General features: G+C 54.9%; 1 protein-coding gene and 1 long non-coding RNA gene across 6 annotated transcripts in view; both read right to left on the bottom strand.

Annotated features, from left to right (window-relative positions):
- Positions 1–21,522, bottom strand: part of MYRF (myelin regulatory factor) — a 61,206-nt gene that overhangs the window by 27,052 nt on the left and 12,632 nt on the right. For 4 of the 5 annotated variants that reach the window (XM_068685461.1, XM_068685459.1, XM_068685460.1 and 1 more), the window contains exons 2-5: positions 10,386–10,473; positions 9,226–9,561; positions 5,193–5,254; positions 394–703 (exon numbers count right to left, since the gene is read on the bottom strand). In XM_068685461.1, the coding sequence (XP_068541562.1) occupies positions 394–703; positions 5,193–5,254; positions 9,226–9,561; positions 10,386–10,473 (796 nt within the window). The remainder of the gene's footprint in view (positions 1–393; positions 704–5,192; positions 5,255–9,225; positions 9,562–10,385; positions 10,474–21,522) is intronic. The other variant, XM_068685463.1, reaches the window with a different exon arrangement.
- On the bottom strand, positions 12,847–20,369 carry LOC137858127 (uncharacterized). Its single transcript, XR_011097501.1, has 2 exons — positions 17,891–20,369; positions 12,847–17,419 (listed from the first exon to the last, which is right to left on the bottom strand). It is a non-coding gene; the product is annotated as an uncharacterized lncRNA (long non-coding RNA).

The following is a 21,522-nucleotide window of genomic DNA, read 5'->3' as shown; positions in this document are numbered from 1 at the left end:
TCTCACACACAAAAAACCAAGAACCTCTGTGCCTGGAGCCATGGGCTCTTTCAGCACCCTCACCTCCTTCTCCCACCAGGCTCTGCCCACCCACCCAGCGATGACCAAGCCCTGTGCCAGGCGTGCACTGAGCCACATCTTGATTTTTCTCTTGCCTCTCCCCACCACCCAGCTCCAAGCTATGCACTGCAATCCCTGCCCCACATTCTGCGACATCTCTACCTCAACACCTCCCCAGCCCATTCCCAGACAACCAGGACACGCTGGTTAACTTGTGGTTAAACCCAGCAATTTTACTCATGCACCCTGCAAGATCCATCCCCCATTGCCCTCCATCCCACCAGGTCCCCAGATCACCCCAAGATCACAAAGCCCAGTGCCCTGAGGCCTTACTCTGCTCCATGCTGCTGGAGTAGCTGGTGCAGCATCTGCGACTGCTGGGCATGGTGCAGGTCGGCCGGTGCCATGCCCTGCCCGATGCCGTAGGGTGGCATCAGGGGCTCGGCCTTCATGTACATGTCCCGCTGCAGGCCGGGGAAGTGAGGGTTGTGCTGGGGCTGGTGCGGGTGGGGAGGAGGTGGTGGGGGGCCCTGCAGGTGGGGGGGCGGCGGCGGAGGTGGCGGTGGAGGGGGGTGCTCCAGGCGAGACGGGGGAGTCATGTGGCACATGTTCTCGGGGGTCATGGTCCGAAGGAGGTGAGGGTCTCGAAAGAGAGAGAGAGAGAGAGAGAGGCACAGCTGTTAGAGCAGCAGGCAGGGCCACCGCTGTGCTTCCAGCCCGTGGCCAGCCTCTGCTCCAAACCCACCCATCCGAAATTCTTACTGAACACTCCTGTCCCCTCAAAACCATCCCAACCTTGGCTACCTTCACAAACCCATACCTCCCTACCTCTTCTGCCCAGCCTCAGCACGGCTGCATCCCCGCAGCCACCCTGTCTGCTTGCAACAGCCGCCTTGCCCTGTTCTTACTTCTCCTCTCAGGCCCCGCAGTGCTCCTGGCACACCCCAGGCACCTTCAGGGATACCCAGCATGAGAACTGGAGCACAGCTTCCCTTCTCGTGCCCGCAGCACAGGCTCGGTGTCAACCTCAGACACTGCCCAGGCAAGCGTGTAGCCAAGTGCTATCTGCGGTGCAAAGATGCAGCAGGGCAGTGGCTGGCCAGCTGACGGGGGGACACACAGCCCCACCAAACCTGGTGTCCTGCACTGTCCATCTTCTGCAAGGAGGTGAAACTGGAAGCGCAAAGGAAGCAAAGCCCAGCATCTGGAAGCTCAAACAACCAAAACTCAAAGGAGAAATAGGTTCTCAGGCTGAGGGACAGCAGGGAAGATTGTCACAAACATTCCTGATATTTCCGAAACCTAGGTTACTTACATGGCTGTTCTGTAGGGAAAGCATGTCTTTAGAAACTCCCAGGCAGCTTTTGTGTTAGCTTTGTACATCCCTTCAAGCAGAAGAACCACCAGGCACAATATTCCTGCAGCACCAAGGAACTGCACAGGCCATGAAAGTGCAGTGGGAGGTAAAGGCTCAGCCCCAAAGCCTGTGCCTGGAAACACAGAGCTACAGAGAAAACACCTGGACTTTGCCTAATTTTACTGATTCTAGGAGTGGCCCAAAGAACGTGCCCAGCAACATGTTCATGTGCCAAAGGCCAACAGTGCCCAGGGCTGCCCCGAGGGCACATCCCTTGCACAAAGCCAGCCGGGCTGCCCAGAAGCCAGGGGTGCCTGGACCAACCCCTCTGTAGTCCCTGCACAGAGATGTCCCAGGGATGTCCATACCCTGCTTGGGCCAGGGGCAGCCAAAAAGCCTTGTTGATGTGTTAGAGTGCTACTACACGCTACTAAGGACACTCACTGTGCTCTTCTCCGAGAGCTGAGGCAGACAAGGGAACAACTAGAGAAGAGCAGGGACAACTGAACACCTCCAGCTCATCAGCGTCACTGATGAGGATTTCTATGGGAGCAGCACTTGTTTGTTTTTTATTTTTTATATTTTTAATTTAAAACAGAACGAGACTTTGATCTCTAAATTTAAATAAACGAAAAAAGGCATTCAAATGTGATCCTATCTTCCTCCTCCTCAATGAGAAGCTGGACGCTAAAGCGATGCCATGATTAGGGTTGATTTGACTATATCACCATCAGAATAATTGCTTGGTGTCCAGAGGGGCACGCAAATCCATCTCTCTGCAGCTGCTTATCCGTAACGTCAATGCCCAGCAATGCCAGTGCACAGCACAGGGCTTTACTAAAACCAAAACCCTTTTGGGATCTAAGAGCAAAATTAAAGTGTGTAAAGTAAAGATGGATGATTATCACTCAACTTGTCTACAGAATGCCTAGAAATCGACAAAAGGAAACAGTGCTCATAATTGTACTAAAGAAAACCAAACACATTGGTAAGAAAGTTGGTGCACTGGCAAACCTGAACAAGCTCATCTGAGAGCAGGTAATGACTTCTGTGTTCTCTGAGCCCAGGTGTGTTTGTATGACATTGCCTTCAGAACAGTTCTTCCCTTCCATCCTAGCATTGAAACACATCTTAGGTCTGCTCCAAAAGCCTGCACTTGCTAAGGAGATCAACAATAAAGCCCCTGAAGTGACAGCAAAAAGAGCAGCTAAACTCAGGCTGCCCTCCAGGGACCTCCCCAGAGCCTAGCCCACCAAATCCGCACCAACACAGCACACACAGACAGATTTGGCAGAAAGCTGTGAGCAAGCCTGGTGCCAATGTCTGGCTGAAGCACTCCACCTGAAAGAAGCTGGGACCGAAAGGCCCCAGCAGCCCCAAAACGCGCAGCTGAGCCACTGACGGAGAACAGGAGCCCTCTGCTGGGCCCCCGCCTGGGGAAACGGGTGGCCTGCTCCCCAGCCCCACAGAACTAGCTTCCACCGACCTCTACAACAGGACAAAGCTGCTCTGTTTTCACAGCCTGGGGATGTCTCTACATCGGGCATGTCCAGGTGTCCCTGCAGGGCACCAAGGTCACTGCAGAAACGAAGCGCTTGGCCCCGGGGTGGGAAGGGACAGTGACTTCCAAACACCGGACGAAGCTTCTCTGCACCTTGCTATGGACACCCGGACATGTAAGCTAAGCACCAGCACATTGCACGAGGGAGAAAACACATGCAGGGACCAAACAAGGCTGTTACAGGCCACTGGCACACGGAGGGGATAGCAGGGAAGACGTCTGCTTGGTCTTTGCTAGGCTGCTCCCCTAAGCAGGTGCCACCAGCCAGCCTTGAGCCGGACACTGAGCTGGGTGGACTTTGGTCACTCAACCACCAGCCAGCAGCTGACTAATGCGGCCAAAACTCTTGACCAGAAATCAGAAAACTCCTCCTGCTGCGAGGTCTGGGAAGGAAAGGTGTATTTGCTCCGAGACCTCCTACCGAAGGCTGCTGGGAGGAGGGCTGCTGCTGCCTGTTCTGCTCCTCGAAGGCTTTCTGCTGCTCAACGAGATCCCAGAGCATCGCTCTGCTTTTCAGCTGGGCACAGCGGGCACCGTGCATGCCATCCCCCTTACCCAGCTCTGCTCCTGCCTTCCTGACCAGCACTCGGCTTCCAGCAGCATCACCTGGGGCACAGACCAGCACGGCTCAATGACACAGCCACCAGGCAGCTTTGGCACCGCTCAGCCGATGGATGAAGCTTCTAGGAGCCTCCCAACAACCCGCAGACCGAGCCCCTACAGACAGACAGCTGCTTCAGGGCTTCCTTAGTGACTGTCCTGTCCCTGTGGCATGGGCAGCCTTGGCACTGGCAGCTGGCAGCTTTCAAGGGACAACCCGCACACGCGTGTGCGAGAACATGCCCTCATGGCAGACACTCTGGACACCGTGTCTTTGCCATCTCCACAGCACACCACAATTTCCACAGGCTTCCAACCCAAGGAGGGGACTGGGGCTGATGCGTCTGCTGAAGGCAGGACACATGCTCCCAGCTCGGGTGCTCTCCGCAGCCTCCTCTCCTCCCCAAGCAGAGGTGCTGCCGCTCCGCCAGTACGTCAAAGCAGCTCTCCCTGTGGTGAGCAACCCGGCCTCTTTGTTATATTAAGGAAGGGCCAGGAGGAATTCCAGGGGGGGTGGGGGGGGGGGGGGGGGGGGGGGGGGGGGGGGGGGGGGGGGGGGGGGGGGGGGGGGGGGGGGGGGGGGGGGGGGGGGGGGGGGGGGGGGGGGGGGGGGGGGGGGGGGGGGGGGGGGGGGGGGGGGGGGGGGGGGGGGGGGGGGGGGGGGGGGGGGTGGGGGGGGGGGGGGGGGGGGGGGGGGGGGGGGGGGGGGGGGGGGGGGGGGGTGGGGGGGGGGGGGGTGGGGGGGGGGGGGGGGGGGGGGGGGGGGGGGGGGGGGGGGGGGGGGGGGGGAGGGGGGGGGGGGGGGGGGATTTTTTTTTAGCAAGATAAACAGAACTCCTTGACCTCTTCCATCGAGAAAAAAAAAGAGCAGGCGCTGTTCCTGGTAGGGACTGGGCTGGAGCCTGGGGAAGAGGGTGCTGCTGATGAGGGGGAAGGGAGACCAGAAGCAACCTTCCCTCCTCACCAAGAGTTTCTGCCACCATAGAGCCGTGAAGGTCACCACAGGGACTGAATAACGCTCGGTGGCTTCCCTGAGGGGAGCCGGGAGGGCCTGGCAGCGCCCCTGGCTGTGCCTGGCCGGCTGGGAACTAGCTCTCCCTTGCCCTTTGCAGGGGCAGCAGAAGACCCCCAGGATCAGCTGGCCCCACTGGAGGGGAGGGAAGGGCTGGGAAGGAACTTACTGCTGAACGGCGGGTTCATTTCGGTCTCCCCGAGCCAGGCTCCATTTCAGGGACGCGCTCACGCTCCTTGCCTTTTGCTCACCCGAGGCAGAGGGCAGGACAAGGAGGCTCGCAGGCTCCACATCCCACCCTCCTGGGGACAAGCCACACTGCCGATCTCTCCCCACGTAAATGGATTCACACCTCGCCTTCTCTCCTGTTCCCTCTCTTGCTCGCTCTCCCCCCTTGCAAAGACTAGCAGGCGAACAATAGGCGAAAGTCTAGGGATATTTACTAACTGATAATATCCCCACGTATTGCAGCCGCCTGTTTTCTCCCGTCTGATAAAGATTTCAGAGCCAACCACTTTCACAGAACAAGAAGGGGGAGGATGTTGGGTTTGGGGTTTTGATTATTAAACTTTTCCCCCCGCCTCTCTCTTAGAAGCACTTACCATTCACCTGCTGAGGGGAGTAGGCTTCTGATCCAGAGTCCGGGGGAGAGTCAGGTAAAGTGCTGCAGAGCGATCGGGAAAGAAAAGGGAAGGTCATTTTAAACCAGCTTCCAGCACAACTGCTAGGACCAGTTTGATCACGGCACCCTCCAGGCTTTGGTTGGAAATCCCAGAGTGGATCCCCATCACCCTAAGCATGGCCAGCGGGCAAGCTGGGGACTGCCATCGCTGTCACCACTGCCCAGATCTCCGCAGTGCTGCCCTGGACATTGGCCACAGGGACAGACATAATGTTGGTGTGCCTATGAGACTGCCCCTCTGCTCAGCAGCTCCTGTCCAGTTGAAAGAAGTCAAACGGAAATATTCCCCAGAGAAAGACCCTGTGCTTCACCATAGGTCAATGGGTGGCTCTGGGGGAGCTGGGATCTGATGCACAAAAGCAAAAGCTGGGAAGCCTGTGGGCTGGATTCTGCCGTACGACCTGTACGCACCTGAGCGCCACCACAGCTGCCGGCTGTATCACCCTGGCTCTACTCCACTGGCATCAGGAGCAGGATTTGGCCCTGACTGCCAAATGCAACCAAATAAAAGTGGGAGCGTTCCACAGCACACCCACGGCTTGGAGACTGCAGGACCGATGACTAGACCCACTGTGTGCAGTGTCAGCAAAGGTGCATGGCAGGGAGCTTGTTAGCTTCTGCTTCTTCCTTTATTTTACCTGAAGCCAGAGCACGCTCCAGGCAGCTGGGCCCTTCAGCCATCTCCAAAGCTCCTTCAAAATTAGTTTGAACCAATTTTTTCCTTCTCCTTTGCCCAGCCCCTCCTCAACATGCATGCTCCTGCAGAGGAATCTTTCTTAGGCCTTGTACATCTTCAGGCCAAGGTAAATCTTGCACTATGCTGGTACACAAGCGATCAATTTGTTCATCTCAGACACCGGTTCTTCTTTGGCAGTATTTTGCAAATCAAATACATGGAAAAAAAATGAGATACCAGCTAGATTGACCCATGGTCACCACAAACCAAAGCTGCAGCAGGGATGAGCAGGGAGATGGCAGCTCTGGTGGCTGGAGCAGTCGTTGTCTATGCTGTAGAGAAAGCCCATGCAATATGCTCTGCCTCTGTGAAGGCCTGTGGCAAAGAGATGTCGTGGCAGAGAATGTCTTGGCAGGGAGGTGCCTTGTCTGCCCACTCGTACCCTCTGCATCCTGGGTGACATCCAGCCGTGACAAGTCCCACCACGTTTCAGCAACCCAGCTCTCTGGCAAAGCCTGTTCCTTCTAAGACAGGAATGGCTGCTTTCCTCCCTATCTCCCAACACCACACTTCTCATCACAAGCAGATTCTACGTGGAGATCCTTTTCCATTCCCCCATCTCACACCATCAGCTTGGTGGCAGCAAAATAGTCCCAGACAAACCAGTGCTTCTTGGACAAAAGCTGTCCAAAAAGCAAGGAAGATGCTTAGGGCTTCAGGGGAGAAAACTACAGCGCACCATGCACACACCATTCTGAAACCAGACCCCGCTGCTCCTGAGGGCACCCACAACAGCTGTGAACCAGGACACCCACCAGCATCTTCCTGCACCAGAGGAGTCCACGACCCAGTAAATGGGTTCTCCATGACCAGGTGGTGTGCAGCAGTTGTTGGAGAGGAATGGGCTGGGGTAACCCCAACAAAGAGCCTTCAACACAGTTCCCTCATGCTCCACCTTCATTTAGTGGCACCTTTCCATTCCCCTCCTATGCTTGGTCTGGAGCATGCATCACCAGCCGTATTTTCAGGCCCTGCCCAAGCTGTCCACAACATCCTCTAATATTTCCTGTGAGTTTATCAGGATCTGTGTCTCAACAAGCCTCATTTTGGACAACAACAGAAGGGTGAGGGACAATTTATAGAATAGTAGAGACTGGAAGAGGAGTTGGAAGAGAAAGATGGGCACTACCAAGCTCACGCAGGCAGGTTGTGGAGGCACAGCCAGCCTATGGACAGAGTTTGTTAGTACTCAACACTGAGACTGCTTCTCTGGGAAAAGCTTAGTACAGCAGAATGAGTCATTCTGCGATGTTGAAGAAATGCTGCCATCAACACTGAACCAGCTCATCTACACCCAAACCATCTCCATCTCCAATAGTAAGGATTTGCTATGAACCCCACTTCCACTACATGCGATGATCACCAGGTCCTGGTGGAGCCCACTCACATAGCCACATGATTCACCACAGACAAAACTGCATCTGTCCCCAACAAATGCCCCAGTGACAGCCCTAAATGATTACAGAGTTCTTTCAGCCACAGTGGTTCCCGATGTCTCCATGAAGGGTTTGTTGTCCTGGTGCAAGTCAAGATGACACGTAGCCAGCAGACAGGTAATTTGGCCTGGTTTATGAATGGAGGAGAGCTATGATCTCACTCATATATTCTCACCTCCTGGAGAATGCCAGATGTATGCAGAAGAAAGGGGTATAACAAAGGCATCCCGTTATACCTTTGGGTATAGTTCCCACTCAGCCACATGCAGCCTTCTGGGTATACAGCAACTGGAATAAACTACGCGCAGATTTGTTTAGATTGTCACATTCTGGAAGATCTTTTCACGTTCATGCAAAGGGCCAAAGTCATCCCAGTGGAGCTAACATTAGAGCTGAATCATTCGTTCAGTGAGCTGGTGGCTTCCGAAGCCAGGAATCACCACGCCGTACTGGCTGGCAACACTAGAGGGCACACAGCAGAGGGAGAAAAGCCAGACAAGGGCTTGTAGAGATGAGCAGCCCTGGGCCCATCCTTGCTTCTGCGTCCCTTACATCCACAGGCTCCACTGGAGAAGGCAGAGACTGGCTATGCAGAGAGCACAGCATGGCCACCCACCTCCTGTGCCATGGGGACGGGTTGGACCACGACACTGTTCCTTGAGGTACAACCACCACCAGCTGGCAAGGCCTCCTGCTGATGGATGTGCTGCGGCACGCTTTGATTTCCATCTGCCCAGTTTCAGATCACCTTCTTGTTTCACTCCCCCGTGGCTGGGAGGGAGCAGCATGGACCAGAGGGATGAGGAGGAAGAAGACACAAGACAGTCTTCTGTGCGGATCTCCAGGCAGCAAAACTTCATGGAAGGACGGCAGCCTTAGAAAGGTCCCCCTCCCACCATGCCAGCTCCTAGCCCAGATGTCACTGCCATACCCTCCTGGCACACCACACTGAAGTGCTCTCCACCAAGGTGATCACTGCAGATGGCAGCTGCCATGTCGCCATGCTCTCGGCAAGGCCATCACACGGAGCAGGAACCGCATCCTTCCTCCTCCCAGGACTAGTTCTCCAGTTGAGTCCATCAGCACTACTAAAACTGTTATCCTCTTCCCCTTCACCAAGGCTGCATCCACAGCTTGTTGCGAAGGAAAATAAATCCAGCTCAGACACTCTCTCCTCTTGAGTGGAGTCTCTAAAACATCAGGCCAAGAGAAACACATCTTTCTTCCCAACTTAGTTAACACTTTCCCCTGAGATAGTCATGGGCACATCCTGGAAACTGAGTTTTATTTTGTTCAAATGTGTTCTGCATCTCTTCCTTCTTAAACTGGATGATACCACAACATTCTGATTTTTTTTTTTGGGGGGGGTAGTCCTTTGGAGACTCAGAAATTGGACTCAATGATCTTTGTGGATCTTTGTGGATCCCTTCCAACTTTCCAACTCAAATATTCTATGATTCTATGATTCTCCCATCACGCGCTTGCAGATGTAGAGCATGGACAACCCAGTCATCCGTCTACCTGCAGAAGTGTGGGATGTCACTGATCCTCCCTAAATCCATGCAGACAGACAAGACCCAAACTCAACAACCTTTCAGGAAACTTCAGGACATACGCTTGTGAAAAAGCCTCTCTCTGTGAAGCAAGGGCTTAAAACAGACTGACGTGGTCAGCAGTTAAGGCACTGTGGGAAAAGCTACCTCAGGCCTCCGAGCACCACCAGCCTGGAGGAACACCAGTCCCACAATGTGCCCTCGTTCTGCCACCCCAGCCCCACTTACCCAGGTGCGTAGGAGGCCTTGGGCTCCGATTTGATTGGAGGGACCACGTTGTTTAGGCAGTGGCCACCAAGGTAGCCCTTGGGCACCACCATGCCATTGTTGTTATTGCAGTTGAGGTGAGCACCGTAGCTGGGTCCGCAAGGGTTGGCCAGAAGAGGACCATGACGGATCGGGATCTGGCCGCCCGGGGGAGGAAGGTGGAGGGAACCGCTGGGAGCGGGGTTGGTGACATGCCCAGCACTGGCGACGGAGCTGGGAAGAGGTGCGCTGATGGCAGCTGAGCTGGAGGGCTGGGGGTGCGCATAGCCAGCTGAAGCAGGGATGTCAGGGAAACAGCTGAGAGAGAGAAGGGGACAACCTCAGCAGCAGGACAGGCAGACGGTATTTTCCACCCGCTACCCAGCCCTTCAGCAGTGGGGACAGAGCCATTTGGGTGATCTGGGACACCCAGAAGATGAGTGAAACAGCCAGCATTGTGGTGGCACGAGCAAGAGCGTACAGGTTGGTCACCCAGGTCAATGGGACTGATGCAGCCCCAATGGCACAAAATCCACCCACGGGGCTGTAAAGGCCAGAAGTGCCAAGGAAACCAACCTCAAAGCTTTTGAAGGCACCGGGAGACAGTAGTATCTGTTCTGCACCTTATGGACCAGCACAAGAAAGCTGCTTTGTCGTGTCAGCCCAAGACCCTGCTCCCAACCTATGACCTATGGCCGAGACCCCACTGGCTGCTGCCCAGGTCTTTCTTCCCCCCCATTTGCCGGTGCACACAGGGAGACCCTTCCCTTCTCCACACTCATGCTGTGCTGGGGATTTAATCTTTCACACCAAGCTGCTACTGCTTGCTTTCACATTGCTCGAATTCAGAAAAAGTCTTTTGCAGTACCTTCAAGGAGGGAGAAGAGAAGAGACAGAAGACAGTGGCTAAGAGACAAGAAGTTCAAAGGCAAGAAGCAGGGAAGAGATAGGAGGAAGAACTAGAAATAAATAAGGGAATAAAGAGCTATAAAGGAGGACTCTAGGAGGGACAGAAATACAGCTAGGGCACACAGTGATTTCCAGATTATTTCTCACATTGCAGGACTGGAAGTTGCTCAACACCTCTCCACAGAAAACATCAGTGAATACTGTTTCTGTTGTGGAGCAAGGGAAGCACTTACATATCTGGTGAGTCCTCCTTGCTGATGTACTCTTCCAGGATGCTAGTGTCGATGTTAGATGGCTCCAGAGCTCCATTAATGTCATGGCCTGCAAGGGGAGAGGAGGCAGAAGCAAGAGCCATGAGAAGGACATGAAAGGCAAAGGCCCTCTCCGTGCAGGTCAGAAACACCGCCAAAAACCTTTGCTGAGTCAAGAAACCAATCTGAGAAGATCCTTTGTTTTGAAAAGGACCATCTGTCCATACCCATCTGCACCCCAGTGTAAAACCAGACAGGAACAGTGTGTGTGAGACAAGTCAGGGTGGTGACACAGCCTGGGGCGTTGGACACACAGGTGGGGCTCGTCTGCAGCAATCTGCAGGGCACGGTCCAGCTGTGGGTCAAGCAGGCTTTGTAGGGGCTGGGTTCAGGACACGTGGGAGAAGAGAGGTCATGGAGCCAGGCCTGAGCTCCATGGAGCACGAGAGCCAGTTCTTGCCCAACCACCACTGACTTGGCCCTGATGCAGCATGCAGCAGCTTTGTCAGCAAAGCTGCAAGGGCACCAGCCTAGCTGGGGCTGCAGTTAATGGCTGATGGAGGGGCCACAGCACAGAGTGATCCGTGCAGAGGCCAGGGCCCTAAAGCAGGGCTCAGTGGTGCTTTGGGAAAGCTGGAGTCCTTCCCTTTAGACCCTCGCCTCTGCTCTGCAGAACGCACTGGAATTTCTCCATGATGGCTCTGGAGCGGCTCTGGATGCCGCAGGAGCCCTCCTCCCTCTCCTCTCTCCTGCGGGGGCAAGCAGTGGACTTCCCTCTCCTTTCTCCTGGAGGGCTCCTCCTCCCCTCTCCTGCTCTGGGGAAGCTGGGCCGGGTTTTGTTGACAGAAAGTGCTTTCTTTATCTGTCTCTCTGAAGTGGGAGTCTGCAGCCCTCTGGGGTCGGTGCCAGCCCTCGGTGCCAAAGACACTGCCAAGAAAGTGGAAGAGAAGGCCCGGCCCCCCCTGCCGCCCCCAGCTCCGATAACGAAGACGGGCCCTTCCCGAGAGGCCCAAACACTTCATGTCCAAACACAGTGTCCCCGGCCCAGGAGGAGACCTGCTCACGGCCCCCACCTCCCGCAGGCGAGGCAGTGGGGAAAGGTCAGCCATTGAACCGCAAAACCGAAAACGGGGGGTTTCAGCCCGCACCCAGCCAATTGCAGCACTCCCCTCTGCAAATCCCTTTCATACCAAGACAAGCAAATCGGCAGAAATAAATCCAGCCAGGAATTCTGCCAAACGGACAGGGTGTGTGTGCGGACGGGGGATCTCTCCTTTAGTAACCCTGCCTAGGGGGGACAATCCCGGGCATCCGTTCCCTTGCAGGACACCTAACACTTTGTGCACCGTGCGCCTCCATGGCAGAGCCCGGGGACAAGTAGGTGACACTCTCCTGTGTGAATCCTCATTACAAAGGGACACATCCAGAGCACAGACATGCAATGCTAGTGCTGGGCTGGCACTGCAGTGGGACAAGAACAAGGCAGGCAGAGCCTGTGAGGTCCTGATCTGCACCAGCACCTCCCTCGCAGAGCTCATTAAGGGCCAGCACCATGGGTGCTTGTGTCCCTCACTCAAGCCCCAGGACCTTCGCTATACCCTGCTCCTGATTCTTCACCACCTATGTCTCCACTAAGGCACCCCTTGTGCAAAAACCACCCCTCAGCCTCCTCCCTGTGAGCATCATTGTTGGCCAAAACTTTCTGCCAGGGGTGAGCACTGCCCATCTTTGCCACCTCACCTTTGGTCAGACACCAAGCTGTAAATCACGATGCATTTGGCAAACATCCACCTCAAAAGCTATTGGAAGGCCCATCTTCATCTCAAGGCCCAGGGTGGGGACCCAGGTTCAAAGAAGCAAAAAGGGCACTTGACCGATTTTGCTGCCTTTTTACAAGCTACTGAACCTGTCCATAAAAAGATCTCAAGACGTCTGACCCCAACAGGATCCCCTCACACCTACAAACTCCAGCAGCTTCTCCATGGTGGAAGAGGAACCTGGGACCTGTCCAGAAAGGATGGGAAGCCCTCAAGAGACAGCAGAGCTGCTGGGCTCTGATATTTTTCTGCTACCTCCTCTTAGAAGTCACCTTCAGGAGCGCTCAGCTGAGACCCAGGCAAAGGGTGTGATAAGCAACCTGACGCTAGAGGTGCGTCAGCTGTGGTGCTGTGATAACAGCGTGGCGGGGGGCCGGCTGCGCATGTGTGATGGGAAAAAAATCTGAAAAATAAAGGACTTTCCTTGGCCTGCGGATGGAAGCAGTCACGCCAGCTACAACAAAGCAGGAATGTTGGGGCAGCGGGTCTCGCCAGCGTGCCTGCACGAGGAACATCCCACCACCCGTAGTTTCCATGAAGGCCAGGCTCTAACCAAAAGCCAGCTTAGGTGATTAATTAAAAGCTAATACTTCTCCACAGAGTCACGAGCTCCTAATGACACTAACAACAATCCCTCCCCCTCCAACCTGGGGATTAGGAGGGAGTAGGAAGCCATGAAGCAGGGACCCTGGGAAGCATAACACCCACACGGCCCTGCACGAGACGGACTCCTGCATCCTCTTCTCCCAGCAGGAGAGAGATGGAGGAGCCCACGGAAGCCCCAAGCGCTTCTGTGCTGCCAGCATTCGCCTCCTTGCCATGGGAAGGACAGCAGCAATGCCCACATAGCACCTCCTGCCCTACGGCCCTGCCTCTGTACCAGCACCTGCTCCAAAATGTTCACTAGAGGTTTTGTCACCTGTAACGCGCTGATGTCCCTGAAGCTCAACAGGACAAATTCTGCCCTCCAATCTGGAGCAGTGAGCCTGGAGAGGTGCTACAGTCCCTCGCAGAGCAGCTTATTAGCGTGCTCTGCACCCAATGAGTATCATGGGGCAGGAGGGCACCAGGGCCAAGTACTTCAGCCACGCTGTACAACCCCCCCCTGCTAACATGCTGACCTCCCTGTACAGACATGGAGAGGCTCATCAGATCAAACTCTTACAGCAAAACCTTCCGTTTCAGTCCTCCTTCAGTCCGTGCTGCAAACAAACTCCCAAACCTGCCAGATCCCTTTGTTCTGCCTTCCTCTTGACCCCCGCATTTCCACCCCTTCCTCACAAAAGGAAGGAGGAGACCCCAAAGGTAAACTCTGCCCGAAAAACAAGATGTTAAACCCGCAGCACCCTCCTTGTGAGCAGCGCTGGGCGAGCAGAGGCCCCTGTACGTGTGAGAATGTCAGGAATCCCAATGTTTGGACTGGTTTTCTCTGCCTTCCCCAAACCTCCAAACACGATCGACATCCAAACGGAGGTGCTTCCTGCACTGCTGTCTCCCCACTGCTCTGCTTGGATGGAGTGAGTCTGCCAGCTCGTCTCTTCTGGTGACATCCTCTTGGCTCAGGGTGCTCCCTGTCCCCTTTTCAGGTGCTCTGCTGCATCCCGTTTACCATCTGAGATGGGCACGCGGCCTCGGGGCTCTGAAAGAGTTAAAGGTGTCTGGCCCCTGCGAGTCATCATATTTACAGGTCTGCGAGATTAAAACCAGAATTTACCTCGAGTGATAGGCTGATAAGTTTATGGTATTTCTATTTATAACAGTCCCTCCCCCACCTATTCTTGCTCTGTTGCCTGTCTTCTAATCGCCCATAATCCTGCCTGGGTCACCTGCGGGTGGGAGGAAAGGGAGAGAGCCGAGGAACTGCATCCTGGGATCTGCTAACGAGAACCAGATGTGGGAACCTGGAGATGACAACGAGGTCAACTGTTTTCATGGGCTGGGGAACATCAGTGAAGGGTGGGGGAATGCCAGCGATGAGGAGGAAGAGAAGAGGTTGTGCCAAGCCGAGGGCCTCCCCGCGGCACTGTAGCTGTGCACCAGAGGCTGAATTTTTGTTCTCGGTTTCAGGGACCCACTGCAGGGGTGCTGGTTTGAATTAGAAACAAAGCACTCTGCTCCGCCCTGAGTGCTGTGAAAGCCAGTGAGAAGAGGACTGCAATGAAGACAAATGAAAACCCACAGACGCTGGTGAGTGTTTGCCGCACGCTTCCATCCCTCTGCCGCCATCTCAGCACTGTTTGGCTCCCAAAACAGAAAGGCTCAGGAAAGGTACCTGCGACAGCCTCTGCCACGCCTGTGCTGACGGTCTGCCCGTTTCCCCAGACACTTCTCCTGAAGTGCCGCAGACGTCAGGGCTGTAGTGCTGCTGTGCACTCACTCCAGACAGGACAAGGAGCTCCCAAGGCGCTGTGGAGGCCAAGCCCTGACCCCATAGCCAGGATGGGGGCAAATACCCGTGGTCTCCAGCACATATTGGAACAGACACCGAGCCTCAGGAGCACACCAGGCTGATCAGGACAAACGCTGCCGGGCACTGCTCCCAGCAGCCAGGCATTGCCTGTTTCAGCACAGCATCACTCAGCAGCAGCACACCATGCCCAGACGGTCAGTGCCGCAGCGAGGCGCGTGGCCCAACCATCTTCCCCCCCAGGTTGTGCAATCGGCAGGCTGGGCTGCTGCATCGGCACATTCCCGGGGCCCCACGCCGCTCTGCACCCCCTTCGCCTTCCTCCCGTGTTTATCCTTCGGCCCTGGAGGATTGGCTGCCGGCCGGGCCGCGAGCACGAGGAATCCGGGCCACGGCTCGCTAACCAAACACCGCCTAAGCCCGGGGAGCTGTGGGGCCAGCGCTTGGCTTCAGATCTGCTCCTTCCAGCCGGCTCTGCCCAGCACTGTCCTGCTCTTTCAGGGAATGGCATCCCCCTGTGCCTGTGCTGCCCTGGGATGGGATGCAGCGAGGGACAGGAGGCCACGACGGAGTTCTATCCCTGCCCAGAGGCCTGGGTGACACAGCAGCCAGCTGGGGACAGCCAGCCATGGGGACAGAGCGCGCCTTGCTGAAGGGACAGCGGGATGAGCTCCCCCTCCTGCCATGTTCCCAACCCAGAGCTGCCCAGAGGGTGCGGAGGGGGGACACATCCCCTTCGGCAGGAGGGAACGCGACCCCGCAGCCCCTGCCTCCCCCCAGATACCGGCCCAGCATTCCTCCTTAATTAATGCTCTTTATTACCTGACTGTAACGATATCCAGTCACTCCCGGCAGAAGTGGCTCCTGTAACCCGAGTGGGACGCCAAGCCAGACCTCTCCCCCGTCTCCCCTAAAGCGCTTTTGGGACCACCCTGGAGCAAAGCCTCTGCTGCCCACAGCACAGAAAGGCCCCCCGGGTCCCCTCCCTGTCCTGCAGCACGTCTCCCCCCGGGGTGAGCCCCTCCTGACACATGGCTCCCCTTCAGCCCCTCCAGGACAGCCTGCTGGGGTCTGCACAGGCTGCCTTTAGGGGAAACGTTTATGTGGTGCCAACCCATGCAGCTCCATCACTTTGGGGACCTTCATTTGATCCAAGAGCGATGGAGCTGACCCGCACCAGCTGGTTACTCACCCCAATGTGCCATCACCAAGTGGTTCCAGCTGCATGAAGACACCCTTCTCCGGCACACACAAACCCAGTGGGTGCCCCTTCCCACCACAAAGGGCAGCACTGCCTCAGCTGATGCAGAAGTCCAGCCGCTACCCCACATCTCCTCCCAGGGACATCACGTTGTCAGCCCACCACCAAGGACATCACCTGCCCTCCTGAAGCAATGGGGCGGCTCCTGCATCCCCACTGACACAGAGGTGGGGTTTAGCCAAGGCTCCGGATTCCAAGTGCTATAGAAAGAGCTGTAGGGTCTACATTGGCCAGAAAGACCCTGGAGCAACAACCGGGCTGAACACTGAGCCAGCAGCAAACCTCCCAGATTACAAAGTGCAACCAAAACATCGCTGGGCTGCAGCCCAATGCCGAGGCAGCAGCAGCCCCACATCACCTGGAAATCCCCCCTCTGCTCTCACACAGGCCCACATCTTCTTAGCTTGTGTGCACAGAATAGATCTGACAAAAGTGCCTTCGGATAAGCCAGGAAGTGTCCCTAAATGTTTGACGTGTCCTGTCTCAGGCCCACAGCAACCCTTCCTACCTGTTGCTACTCCTGACCTCTTAGTAGGGAGGTGATAAGAGCCAGTATAGAGATAACATCCTCTCTCCCAGGTTCTGGGGAAGACAAGGTATGTGGTGAGACATCCCAAGGCAGAAGAGGAGCCAACGGAAAGCACCACTCTACACAACAGCAGGGCAAGGGCATGTCCCTCAAGGAGCCTTGCAGAAAAAGGCAAGTGGCTCCTTACAGAAGAGGTGAGTGAGCCCCCATCCTCCCTCCTGGACCCTCTTCTTCCTCCTCCCACCTTCCTTCTGGCCTCTCCGCCTGGCAGCACCTTCTCCCTCTTCCAGGCCCTCCCAAATTTCCCCAGCTCCCATCTCTCCTTGTCCGCTCCCTCTCAGAGCCGCTATCCCTCCGGACCCGAGCCCCTTCTCCTTCCGGCTCCCCACCCTGGTCCTGGCCTCTCCTCCGCCCTTGCCAGCTGTGAACCTTGGCTTGGATAGAGCCATTGTCCTCCGGGCATCGGGGCCGAGGAGGAGGAGGGGAAGGTGTGAGAGGGGACACAGTGGAGCGTTTGTGTGTGTCCCCACTGCCGTCAATGCCCTGCTTGTCAATTCATGCGCTAAGATGGCAGAAACAGCAGCACCCACACAAGCGTCGCCATTTGGCGGGTCCAAGGTGCCTGCCCAGGGGGGCACATTGCCCTGTTTGTTTGGAGAACCAGAGGCAGAAGATAACGCCTTTATCTCCCTCCCCAGGCTGAGGGTGCTGGAGGGCTGGCCGGGAGGACAGCAGGACCAGAGAAGGACACTCCATCCGAGCGCACTGGCGGCTCCTGCAGTCGGGCTGCAACAGCTCCGCTTGCCCAGCCTCAGGTGAAGGACAGGGCAGAAAAAAGGAGACCTCTAAGCCAAAGCTTCTGCTCTGGCACAGAAAACACAGCTGTGCTGCTCTTCTCAGCCACTGGCTATACATAGATATCAAATTTTGGGGACAGGAGCTTCTGTTGGGTGACGTCCGTGAAGGCCTGGCTCAGCTCTCTTCCCTGTCAGCGTAAGCTCTCTTCAATGAGAATTATTATCCAAACGTATTGGCGATACATGAAAAAAAAAAAAAAAGGAATTGCCAGTTACATACTGACATTAAGCAGAGATTATGACCCAGTGCCCCGGGCCATGGTCAGCAGTGACTGGGAAAGGAAATAAAGAGTCAGGGAGGCAAAGGGACTTGACAAGGCTGGCAGAAAGTGCCTGTGTAATGTCACTGCCCTGCTACTGCCAGGCAGAGTGCCCCAGGGACACAGCCCTGGACACTGACCTTGCTACAGGGCCACCGGCACTGCCGGACTCCTAGAAAGGCTTTGAAGAAACTCAGTGGTCCAGAAGCCACGCTGGGGCCCACTTTCAGCCCTGTTATGAAGACCTGCGCAGGAGATTTGGGACTTGGAGCTGCGCTGCTTCCCCTGGAAGCCCCCCAGGACAAAACAATCCTTGGGCATGAAGCTGAACAATCAAACAGCAACAGAATACAAACCTACAGGCAGCCAAGCATCGCCAGGAACACCATGTCCAGATCAGGCGTCTCGTTCCTCCCTTCTAGCTGGGAGGCAACAAGGTCCCTCCTGTCCGGCCTGGACAGCCTCCAGAGGAGGCTGAGTGTACGAAGGCAGAGCTCTTTATCCAGATGGGACTTCTGCCAGGGATTGGGGAGGGCATTGCTGCTTTTGTGCAACCAATCTTTCACTGATCTTTCACAAACAGGAGCATCGGGTCATTGAGATCTTCCTTCTCACACTGCTGGGACATGCAACTGTGCAGCATTTGCTCTCGGCACTATATGGCAATAGCATTTGCTCCAGAAACACTCCTGCAAAAACCACAAAGGGCACCAACAGCTTCTTTTATCGCTGGTTTCCCCTACCATCACTGCAGGAAGTCCTCATTCACCTCTGCTTCACTGGTGGCACAAACCTCCCAAGACCCAAAACCACTTCCCAGGTCCCAAGAGCAGAGCAGCACGATCGAAAGAAGCAGACAGGTTCAGGGCAGTCATTTCTTTCCCCAAGGAGGAAAGAAAAAGATTCAACGTATCCTGCTTCAGCACCCCAAGTCTTGCTTGGCAGCCACAGAGTACGAACAGGGTGTTTGTAGGTACTGCCACGGGTGCACGCTGCCCTAGAGAGCAGTGGTGGGGTTGCCCAACATGAATCTTCCTGCTCTGCCAGTTGGGTCCGGTTCAGGACTGGTTCAGGAGCTGATGTGCCCTTCTTATGCTCTTGAAGGAGGGATGGACTGAAGGACACTGTAAACACCATTTCTCTGACTTCATTCATCTTAAGACTATACAGACTTATATCCCCAAGTCCACAGAATTTTACTCAGTGTCCCCCACCAAACCCAGAACTTCTCGCTGCACTGGACGCATCCTTTGGACAGATGCAGTCCTGAATTAAGCTTCAGCAGATCAATTCACCTCCTGAGGAAGGAGAGACACTAATAAACCTGCACCCTCTTTTTCCTTGTCTCAGTTTGCATGATTTATCTCCATACCTTTACCTACTAAAGAACCTTCTGCTCTAAGAAAGCTACTTCTCAGCAAGGCATTCATGGACTAGCTCAGTCGCCTTCATACTTTGCCTTTTCCAGAGCTAAACTAAACTTCTCTAGCCAATAATAAAAAAGGCTCGATTAAAATGGTTATTTAAAATAAATAAATAAATAAAATTAGAGATTATTGCCATACTGGCTATTTCCATATAGGCTTCAGACTGAATGTTGTTTTGTGTTTTTGTTTTGTTTTGTTATTTAATTTATTTTATTTTTATTTTACTTGCTGTTTGTATTTTCTGACCAACTGTGAGCTTTCTCCTGCACTGGAACATAGCTCCCGCACCAGGGATTTAGCAAACAGTTACCAGACAATACAAATCAGATACGGAACGTGCCGCTTGGATCCCATCCACCCTGCGGGCTCTCTGTGTGTTCTGGGTCTCACTTCAAAGCAGCACGCTGTCCGGAGCAGCGCAAGTGAGGAGAGGGAAGGTGCCTGGCATGCTGCTGGAGGATGTGGGGTGGGGAGGGCAGGAGTCTTCCCTCCTGTCCTCAGCACGGAGGCCAAACGGCAGGAACAGCGGCTGCTGCCCAGCGCCGCTCACCCAGCTCCTGCCACGAGAGCAGAGTTCACGCACAGCTCCCGTGTTGCAGCACCTGCTGGGAAAAGCAGGTCCCGGGCGAACCAGGCAGCCCGCTGCCAGTGCTGTGACACAGGCAAGTTACGAGGGAAGGCAAATCACACGAATCGTGTGAGTCATTAGATCAACAGATTAACAAAACTCTTAGAGCCTTCTGTCCAGGCCAGCACAAGGTCACTCGCTCCCAGCTTGCCCCGCGCCGTGCGTCTGGACTTTCATCGCTTCCATTCGGGAGACAATGCCGCAGGCCCACACTCAAAAGTCTGGCTGCTCTCCTCGAAGGCTGACCTGAATGCTCCCTTTCTTATCTCCATTCACTGCCAGTGCCTAAATAGCACAAGGATCTCACAGCTGGGCCATTCACTATCTCCTAGCCACAACTGCTCACAGGCCAACTCCTCCGGTCCCGACTGCCATCAACCTGACATGATCTGTCTCCTGCGACTGTCTCCAGCCTGTGCACAGCAATCCTCTCACTATCACCTTCCATTGCCACCCCAGCATCTGCCACAACCAGCAGCAGGAAGGCAGGCTGCCTCTCTCCCTGGCAGTATCTCTGGAATTATTTTTCCCCAGGTGCACCTTGCTTTGCTTTCCAAAAAACGAGGCACACAGCTTCAGCTGGGCAGAACCACAGCTCTTCAGCTGACATCATCAGCAACGGTGCAAAAAGCCCAGCCTTCCTGCAAAACATGCTTTCTGTCTTTACACTCCGTGCTTGTGGTACCAGCAGCATCTCGAGGTTGCTGCAGACACCTGTTAGTGAGGTGACTGTAACAACATGCCCTGGGGCTGCTGGGACCAGGGCTGTCCATTCAAGTCCCTGCCCTGAGGGTTTACAGGCTTGAATTTCTGCAGTGCATTTCACTTAATGCCAAACGACATCCTAATTAGCAACTTCCCCTGCGTGGAACTGGCAGGGAAAACACAAGAGAGATCAAACGCTGCATCACTGACAGAGCTAAAATACCGCTGCTTATACCAAGACATCAAAGAGCAGTGTAGTTACTGGCAGAGCCCCCCAGGACTGGTACCACCACCAAAGCCATTCAGCATTTCTTACTGCTGATCTCCGCCTGGCAAAGTTTGATGGTGGCACACTGACTGCTGGGATAGCAACAAAAAGGAAAAAATATATATTTTTTCATTCTTACAGAGCATCCTGAATCGCCACCTGAATGCAGCATGTACAGGCTGGGAAACACATATAAAAAATTTCTAATAGAAAGGCTCCAGTATTTAGGACTAACCACAGCCATACGAGTCCTTGACATGATGTGGCATCTATGGCGGTGACCGCAGAGTTCTCTGCGCACAAGCATCATCAAGCAGACATAGGAGAAATGGTCCTGGCTTTCTGCACACCACTGCTGGAGTCCACAGCCTGCTCGGTGCAGAGGAGGATATGGAAATATTGGAGAGGCTTTGGCAAAAGTTGAAGTAATGCTGCCAGGGATGCATATAAGAAGCTTTACAAAAGCAGGTCCCCACCTGGCCTATTTGTTGCTGGGAGGCTGAGTTGTGGTGGTTTGATCCTCACATGTAGGAGCTCACATTTGGAGAAAGCACTCTGCTGGGAGCGAGCTGCAGCTTCACGGAGAGGATAAGGCAGCTGGCGTGTGAGATTTGACAGTGTCAGCCACGAAAGGAGACGTTCCTGGCAGGGAAGAGCAGCTCTCCACGAGGGGTGAAACCTGCGAGCCGGGGCCCATCTGCTCCTCCGTGCCTGCAGAGCGCAGCCGCAGCAGGCCCAAGGCCCTTGTGCACGACTGCAGTACAGACACATCCTAACATTACTGCTCACCATCTTGGGACCTGTCAAAAACCACCCTCAAAGTGATGCTCTAGCAGCAATTAGAGGAACACTACAGGAACAATCTGGAAAATATTTTCCTATTTCCTTATCCCCACTGTAGCTCGCCAGTCCTGCCAAGGGACTCCTGTTGGCTAAATTCATGCAAAGCACATGTTACTG

This window comes from Anas acuta, chromosome 5 (assembly GCF_963932015.1).
Source record: "Anas acuta chromosome 5, bAnaAcu1.1, whole genome shotgun sequence".
Classification (NCBI taxonomy): Eukaryota; Metazoa; Chordata; class Aves; order Anseriformes; family Anatidae; genus Anas; species Anas acuta.
This window is presented reverse-complemented; position numbering and strand designations above follow the sequence as displayed.